At 37.7% G+C, this 8,731-nt stretch overlaps 1 protein-coding gene across 1 annotated transcript in view; it reads right to left on the bottom strand.

Moving 5' to 3' along the window:
- The window catches only part of zmym4.1 (zinc finger MYM-type containing 4, tandem duplicate 1), a 34,134-nt gene that overhangs the window by 5,519 nt on the left and 19,884 nt on the right, over nt 1-8,731 (bottom strand). The window contains exons 11-22 of the mRNA XM_016530347.1: nt 6,971-7,195; nt 6,310-6,460; nt 6,008-6,183; nt 5,713-5,881; nt 5,471-5,623; nt 3,850-3,887; nt 3,612-3,756; nt 3,337-3,443; nt 2,644-2,815; nt 2,148-2,354; nt 1,938-2,041; nt 468-621 (exon numbers count right to left, since the gene is read on the bottom strand). Of these exons, the coding sequence (XP_016385833.1) occupies nt 468-621; nt 1,938-2,041; nt 2,148-2,354; nt 2,644-2,815; nt 3,337-3,443; nt 3,612-3,756; nt 3,850-3,887; nt 5,471-5,623; nt 5,713-5,881; nt 6,008-6,183; nt 6,310-6,460; nt 6,971-7,195 (1,801 nt within the window). The remainder of the gene's footprint in view (nt 1-467; nt 622-1,937; nt 2,042-2,147; nt 2,355-2,643; nt 2,816-3,336; nt 3,444-3,611; nt 3,757-3,849; nt 3,888-5,470; nt 5,624-5,712; nt 5,882-6,007; nt 6,184-6,309; nt 6,461-6,970; nt 7,196-8,731) is intronic.

Here is an 8,731-nt window from a genome sequence, read left to right as displayed (position 1 = left end):
AAAAAAGTCTTGTCTGATTCAAAAGAGAAATATATGCACAGACCACATATATGCACCATTTACAAGTGAAAATGGTCTGAAATATTTTTGTGAAGAAAAACAGAGGAAGGACTTTTTCAGTGGAGGAACCATTATTATGGATCATGGACTTGTATTTTGGCCAGAAGTGATGGTTTAAAATATCTTATTGATGGATTTGTTTCTCACAATCATGCAGCTTTTCACTTCACAATACATTAATTGATGGACAGGAGTCATGTGGATTACTTGTGGATTATTGTGATGTTTTTATCAGCGGTTTGTACTCTCATTCTGACGGCACCCATTCACTGCAGAGCATCCATTGGTGAGAAAGTGTAATAGTGCATTTTTCCAAATCGGTTTCAATGAGATAAAGTTAATTTTATAATTGTATGTATAATTGTGGAACTTTCTTTTGTGACGAAATGCTGGATAAAAAGACTTACAGCCAAATTTGGGAGTCTCCATGTTGGGTTGGGCGTTCCTCCAGCGTACCCATTCCTTCCAAGCATTTACAGCATACTCGTGTTGCAGTTTTGAGAGGCTAGAGAGGTTGTCTAGCGCTGATTTGACTGGAACAACAGCTGCACTCTTACGGCCCTACACACCAACAAAAAAAACAATCCACAAAAATATAAAGCAGCACAACTGTTTTCAACATGATGATAATAATGCTGCTTATTGAACAACAAATCAGCATATTACAATAACTTCTGATGGAACATGTCAAACTTGAGTCAAGAGTAATGGCTGCTAAATGCTTTGCCATCACAGGATGAAACTACATTAAGAATATATTCAAACCCAAAATAGTTACTATATTTTTGATCAAACAAAGCCTTGGTGGATGAGACTTTCCAAAAATATCTTACTTTTGAACAGTAGTGTACATTTAATCTGTATAATGTTGAAAATGTTAGTATATTCCTGCACTTATAAATATACCCTTTTCATGCACAACATATTGAAGAATCAAGTACAAATCATCAGAACAACATTAAAGATGGAAGCCACAGCTTATAAACCTCAATAAAGTGGTCTGGTTTACTTTGCACATGCTACCATTATGACAAGATGAAAATGGGTTTTAAAGCAATCACATGACAGTACTGACTGATAAAACTGGATTCAGCTTTATTTTGTTTTAGGCTGATTTATCACAGTCACATTCAATTTTAAATTAAAATATAATACACTATATGTTTGAGGTTATGTATCACAATATTAACAGTTTGAATAATTGAGTCTCTAAGGGTTTCTAATGAAAGACAAAATCAGGTTTTCGAACTAAGTACTTAATCTATTAAATCAAAATATTTAGATGTTAGAAGCTTGTGGCCAACATTGTTTCTTGGTGAGCGCAAGAACTCATTGACTCTGTCTTTGATGCGTTTTCGATCACTGTTGGTTATGCAGGGGAACCTCTGGGAAACAGTCTTAATGATAAAGTGGGGTAGGTTCACAGGCAATGCAAATTTGCCCCTCGCACCATCCCAGTTGATATTGGACGCCTACTCCTTATACTTCTTCTGGGGTAAAACAGCACGGAACAACAAGCAACCATAGCGATCCGGCCGCCTCCGACTCTGTGTGAACAGAAGCTCCAGCCGCTTCTTCGAGGGAGGAAGAATCTCCAGATCAGGATGGCAACATGGCTCTATTTGCATGTTTGATGGGCACCTGTTGCTGCTCCACCTGTCCTCTGAAAATGACGCTGTGGCTAAATACAAACATTCCTACCATGTAGTGACATTTTGCATAACGATAGAAACGCTTTCAAAATAAAGCCGTAGAAAAAATAAACTGGTATATATCACAAAACCCTAATATGATGTTTTCCTGTTTCCAAAAGTTAAAGTGTTATAGTGGAAATTATGGTGGCAAGTCAAGAAAATTTCTGCTTTAGCTGTTCTTACCCTTTTCTTCTGAGGGAAGCCGTCATGTTTTCTCTTGCGAGATCTCCGTTTGCCAGAATCTGTTGTCTCCGTTTGTGTCGGCTCTCTGAAAAGCTCAATGCTCTCTGAAATATGAAAAGATAAAGATGCATGAAATATGAATGGAAGACGATAAAAATTTTTTATTGTGCTTGTATGTTTACACCTCTTAACCACAGCAGAAGCACTTACCCATTGGGAAATCGGCCTCCAAGTCCATCTGTGGCTCTTCTGCTGCGGTGGAGACGGGGGTCAGTGTGGCAGATCTGGATGGAGGAGGCCTCTCAGGCTCAGGGGTTTGATCCCATGTCTGGGCAGAAGACACAGAGTCCTCCTCCCAACTCAGATTGCTAGATAAGGCTTCCAGATCAAGGTCGTCCATTATGTTACTAGTCTGATCTGAATAACAAAACAGGAGGCTTGTGAACAAAAATAAATGTGTGTGCACCTGCAATATTTTTTTACATCTCTTAAAGTTTAAAGCCTGTGCAGTGCCCAAACAACCCAAGTTCTGTTCGAACAGTGTGTGTATTTGTTTGTTTGTTTGTTTATTTCCTTAACGTCATTCCACCATCTATGGCTATATTCATGGCGAGAACCAGTTAATTGATCAAGTCGATCAGTGTGTTAACTAAAAATATCAGAAGTTGTAGGAACATTAAAAACCTTCCAACTGTCCCTAATTTACCAGTAACAATCATGCTTCTCTCCTTCTCTGCATCCTCAGCCACCATCTCTGCCATCATGATGAGGTCGGCCTCCAGAGGGTCATCAGGGATCTTCTCTTTGATTTCCTGAATGGTCTTCACAATGCGCTCAGCACTGTCCAGAGTAGTGGGGAAGAACAAAGGCACCGGAACCTGCATAAACAGACAAGAGACACATGATTCAGAGAGTCTTTGGGATGCCTGTGAATCTAATTTATGATCTGCAATTCATTTGAAATGATTACATTGATTCGAGATTATAATACTTTATCCTTAAACATGTAGGGTTTATTTTTTATTTATTCATTTTGTCTTGTTTTCATTAGGATTCACTACTATTTCCTTTACTTAGTTTTCTAGTTTCAGATTTCAGTTTTTGTTTTAATGAGTCATCATTTAAAAATGTGTAACAGGGTTAAATTTCTCCGTCATCTATTGTTATTTTAGTCATAATACTATTATTTCAAATTGAGTGATACATTTTTGTTTAGAGTTCCATGTTAGTTTTTTATTTCAGTTAACAAATATTTTTATTTAGTTTTCATTAACAATGAAAATATTGTAACACTCATTAATAGATTAACATACTGATTCTGGTAGCAAATATGTATACAGCTTTAATCGTTTTAATATTCAAAGATGAGTATAAGGACAAAAGTGGTAGAGATACACACCGGAAGCGGAAGCCCCACAGACTTCGGAGTGTATTGGGTGTAGAGATTCATGGGAAGTGGAACATAGACTGGCACTGGCACAGGCAGTACTATCACGGAAGGTCCATCTAAAGGACAAAAGGCAAGCATGACATTTATAACAAGTGCCTCCTCTCATTTTCACCTTTGTTATGTTCACTGTCAAGAGACACATGATGATGCATATGCCGACACATGGGAGTGTCAGCATACATAATGCCCAAAAGAAACATGTCTGCAACAGTGCTTCCTAGTACCTGTTTGTGTATTCATGTCGCAGACATTGGGTTTGCAAGATGTGCCTTTGTTCTGACTTAATGGTTTACAAAGCAAGGCTTTGTTCTTTAGGATTCGAGGTGCTGGCGCAGAAGCCTTCGCACCGTCTGTCTGTGTGCTGGCCGCCTGACAACACAGAGAACGATTGATAATTGGTTGATTTTCATTCACATTTCAAAAGGAACTTCAGCTGGATTATTGATATTGTGAAAAACTCACATTTCCTGAACTTTTTGCTGTAGCAGCTGGAACAGAGGCTGAGGAAACAAAAAGGTAAACGTGAGAGATGCGTCACAGAAAATAGTTGATTCATTCCTCAGTTCGCCAAAAAAACTATTAAAGAAAAAAAGAGCGTTGACAACAGATGTCATAATTATGTAACTAGCAACGTGTTTAGGCACTGATATTAAAATTCTGACAGATCTGATTAGCTCATAATTACTTTCATTTTATGGCTGATAAAATTCAACATGATGTTATCCAAATACACACAAAAATTTAAGTAATCACAATATTATAGAATGAACAAAATAAATATTCATTTTGAGATTTGCTAAAGATTCCATTTATTTATAGGTTCTAGTTAGTTTATTTATAGTTATTACATGACTGCTAGACAATGGCAAAAGTAATACAAATGTAAAGAGAGAAATGAGCATGCACAGAATCCATTATAACTTGATAGTAGATATCCAATAAAATCAACTCCTAAAATAATAATAATAATAAAGAAATTAATACAAATAATATACATTCATACTTTAATAAAATAAATATAATAAATCTTCATAAAATATGGTATACACTGTAGGGTTGTGATGATAGACGATAGTATTGTGTATCGATGAGCCTGTTGCTGATGCCTTTGACGATAACAAGACTATTATTATTATCCATCAAAAATGGACTAGGCACCTATCTTTAGCGATGCAGCGTGGAGAGCTGCTAGTGCTAATCGAATGCTTCATAAACGTGCCGCAGCGCGCCTGGTATAAAAACGAGCATTGAAAGAGTGGCCGCGATCAGCTCCGGTGGCTGTGTCAGAGCCATAAAGCGCCACAGATGTGTGCAGTGCAAGAGATTTATTCATCATACAGTGTAGATAGTGATCACTGATTATAACGGGAGTGTTTTTAAAAGAGCATACTCGCGCTAGATGATGCTCTTTGGTAATGTAAATGTTCTTTGCTCGCTTTCTGTAGCTGCCTTTTGAATAACCGAGGAAATGTAAAAGCATTATAATTAGTAACTTACTATGTTTGTATTAAAATGTTATGTTAAATACAAATTCAGTCATATTAAAACCTGGTATAAAAACGAGCATTGAAAGAGTGGCCGCGATCAGCTCCGGTGGCTGTGTCAGAGCCATAAAGCGCCACAGATGTGTGCAGTGCAAGAGATTTATTCATCATACAGTGTAGATAGTGATCACTGATTATAACGGGAGTGTTTTTAAAAGAGCATACTCGCGCTAGATGATGCTCTTTGGTAATGTAAATGTTCTTTGCTCGCTTTCTGTAGCTGCTTTTTGAATAACTGAGGAAATGTAAAAGCATTATAATTAGTAACTTACTGTGTTTGTATTAAAATGTTATGTTAAATACAAATTCAGTCATATTAAAAACATTAGGCTGCTTTTAGCCTTATGCTGGTGTTGGTTCACTTTCCGGTAATTAAACTAAGTAACTAATTAAATAAATTAGCATGATAGTATTGTGTATTGGCGACTTCACAGGCTGACGATAGGACGATATGACAATAGAGCATATCGCCCAACACTAATACAGTGTGCATCCCTCAATATACAGAGATGATTAAGAAGTAAAAAGAGGTTAGTCACCTTGCAGAACGCTGTTCCCCAAAACACCTGGCTGTCCATTGGACACATTTGAGAGTGATATAATACTGGCAATGACCGGTGTGGCCTCTTTAGTTACCAGTGGTGTGTGATTAACTGGAGTTTGAGGGCCTGGAGATGGTGCTGGGCTTGTCCCTGAGGAAAACAATCACCCAAAGATTAACAGTCATAAGATACAGAGACAAAAGGGACAAATATCCTCATAAATCTACAGGAAGAAATACCTTGTGTGGACAAAGTCTTGTTTGCAGGTCTGACTGCCCCAGTGGTTCCCTGCAGACTGCAAAAGAACATCAAGCATTGCAAGCTGCAGAAATGCTTGATCTCACCCAGCCATTTCACAGTCTCCGTCATCATCTTCTTGGCCTGCCTGCACATGGAGCACTTTATTTCCTGTCAAAAATATACTTGCTGTGAGTTGAAAGCCAAATCCACGACATAAAGTCTTAAAAGTAACGCTGCAGCAAAAAACAGCCTCGCAAATTGTTTCTCAGAATAAACCAAGGGATAAAATATTACCTTACGCATCAGTAAGGTGTGTTGTGATAAGCATATGTTCCCACAGAACTCATGCTCTACGTTATCAATAACTTCAGTCACCAGAGCCTGAGCGGATCCACTACAGTAAAAGCAGTTGCGACAGTGTTTCTTCCCCCAGCGCTTGACCAGGTCATGCTTATACAGTAACTTGCATCCTGTACAGGGATGAACAAACAAGTAATTGTGATGTCATAACCCACAGCTTGATCAAGACATGCATGTCTGAAGCAAAAAGAAAAACTACCAGCTAATAGTATCTTTATTTTGCTCTTAGTACTTACCCTCACTGCAGAAAGAGCGGTCAATCTTGTTTATCCTTTTCACCTCCTTGACAACTTTATCAATCTTACAGTATTCACAGCGAGCCATGACATTGTTGATCTGTTTAAACTCCTCAACACAACTATTATTGCAGAAAGCGTACATTTTCCTCTGAAAGGTCAAGAAAACATGCAAGTTAGGTTAGGTTTAAGGTCAACTGCTCAATCGCTGACAAATACAAACTACTGTTTAGATTATTAAACTGTAAGAATGTTAATTATAAACTCTATAATACAAATATAAATGTGTGATATATCAGGAGTCCTATCGATTTTGCCCAAACTATTAGACCATGTTAAAGTTGTTGATACTGGTCTAATTAGTCAAATATGCTAATATATTTAAGACTCATAATTAATAAATAACATCTCACTTTATTTCTAGCTGGTCTAGCGGTTAAACAAAAAATAAATATGGAATAAAACTAATATTTTCTTCAAGATTTTTGTCCATAGCAAAAACATTTTTTTAACATTAGATTTATTCTTACTTTTTCTTTTAATTTGGTAACCAGCTTCACAAAATGTAGACTGCTATCTAATAAATGGCCAATATATCGGCTTTATATGTATATTGGCTTTAAAATAATGATAGTCGGTATCTGATTATTGATAAGAGTACCTTGAACTCCAGCAGCTCTGGTCTGTGGAAGAATGAGTTCAAACACTGAGAGCAAGGGATCTTGGTGATTGTCTGCGCTGGACCACTGGAAGTACTGGTTTTCGCTGATGAGCTGGACTCTGAGGGAGCAGGTTTGGGGGCACGATGTTTTGGGGTAGGTGTGTTGTTGCTTGTAGAGGTTACAGTATTTATTGGCATGACAGGTTTCATCTTACTGAAGGACTCCTGAAGTCAAAAAAACAAATATTCAAATAGCTCTACTTCTGTGAATTACATATCTTGAAAGGGCAAATCGGATGCCCATTTTCCACAAGTTGGTATGATTTTTTTAGGGTCTTCATGAAATGTCTGCAACATACTTTGGTTAAAATTCCTCAATGGTCATGTAAAGCAACACCCTTTTATCTTGTCAAACAGCTCTGTTCACAGCGACCGTTTCAGTGCATGTCTCTTTAAGTGATAATGAGCTGCTGCTCACCCGCCCCTCTCTTCTCTGCTAATGCCAGTGTTCTGACGATTTGTGTTACCTGCTCAGATTGTGCTACCTCCCATTAAAAAGATAGGTAGCACAAATCGAAAGCGAAAAATGCTACCTATCAGATTGTGCTACCAACATCTTGTTCATGTGGTTTGAGGCTTTTTTTAATGTCCATACCTACCCCTACCCGTCCATACCTACCTTTACCCTAAACTTACCCTTGCATATATGCAAATATATTTTTGGTAGCACAATCTGATAGGTAGCATGTTTCGTCGGTACACCGGCACTCGCCATTCCTAACACAAAAGCTGTGTTCGACTTGAAGCAGTGCTGTGCTGTTTCCCAAAACGATCGTTAGCTAACTATGGTCATTAGTTCCATTTAACTCTATTGTTAACGACAGAACCTGCGACCATAGTTGCTTTTGGGAAACGCACCTCATACCGATCGGTGTATAACAAAGTACTGTGAGAGCAGACAGCTCTCGCGGTATTTAGATGTCATACACCGATCGGTCTGCTTTAAGTCGAACACACCTAAAGCTTTTTCATAAAGTTATATCTTTTAGACAAAAGAACTATTTCACAGAAATCCCAAGTTGCTTCCATTAGGGCACTATACTTTTAAATATATTAATAGGAAAGGCGATTTGCAAATAATCATAAACAATCTAAACTGTAGGCGCGTTTCCATTACAGATTTGCGCAAAACTTTGGCGATATTTTATAAATGTCGATAAAAAAGTACTGCGAAATGACAGCATTTCCATTAACCGATGTTATGCGACAAAAACGTAATTTTTTCCTCTCGCGACAAGTCATGGCAACGGATTTTGGTGGGATTATGGCAATATTTAAAGCTTTAGTCCATAAGTTTTGCCTCTTTGTCGCCATCTCTGCTTGAAAACCTGCAATTGCAGCTGTTTGTGGAATTATCTTCCTTGCCTGGGTTGCGAACCGGCACGGCTCCAGCACAGATGAATCTAATGTTTTGAAGAGTATGTGTGGCAGTCAGTCACCGCACCAGTGTGGATATTTACTGTACTTAGCAATCACAGAATCTAGCCTATGTATTTGAATTTATGACACATAAGAATTTTCACTGTATATCTGTTGTGTTGTGTTGTTCTGACCAACTGAGGAAAAAAGCATTACAATAAATGGCGCCATATGATTTAATCTAAAAATCGGTTAGCTCATATCACATCAAACCATGCAAATTATTATTAGTTATACTTTCTCAAATTATTAATGTTAACAACATCCGCATTGACTATATGA

The sequence above is a fragment of the Sinocyclocheilus rhinocerous genome, unplaced genomic scaffold (genome assembly GCF_001515625.1).
Source record: "Sinocyclocheilus rhinocerous isolate Xijiao unplaced genomic scaffold, SAMN03320098_v1.1 scaffold781, whole genome shotgun sequence".
NCBI classification, from domain to species: Eukaryota; Metazoa; Chordata; class Actinopteri; order Cypriniformes; family Cyprinidae; genus Sinocyclocheilus; species Sinocyclocheilus rhinocerous.
The sequence above is the reverse complement of the archived record's forward strand: the minus strand, read 5'-3'. Positions and strand labels throughout refer to the sequence as shown.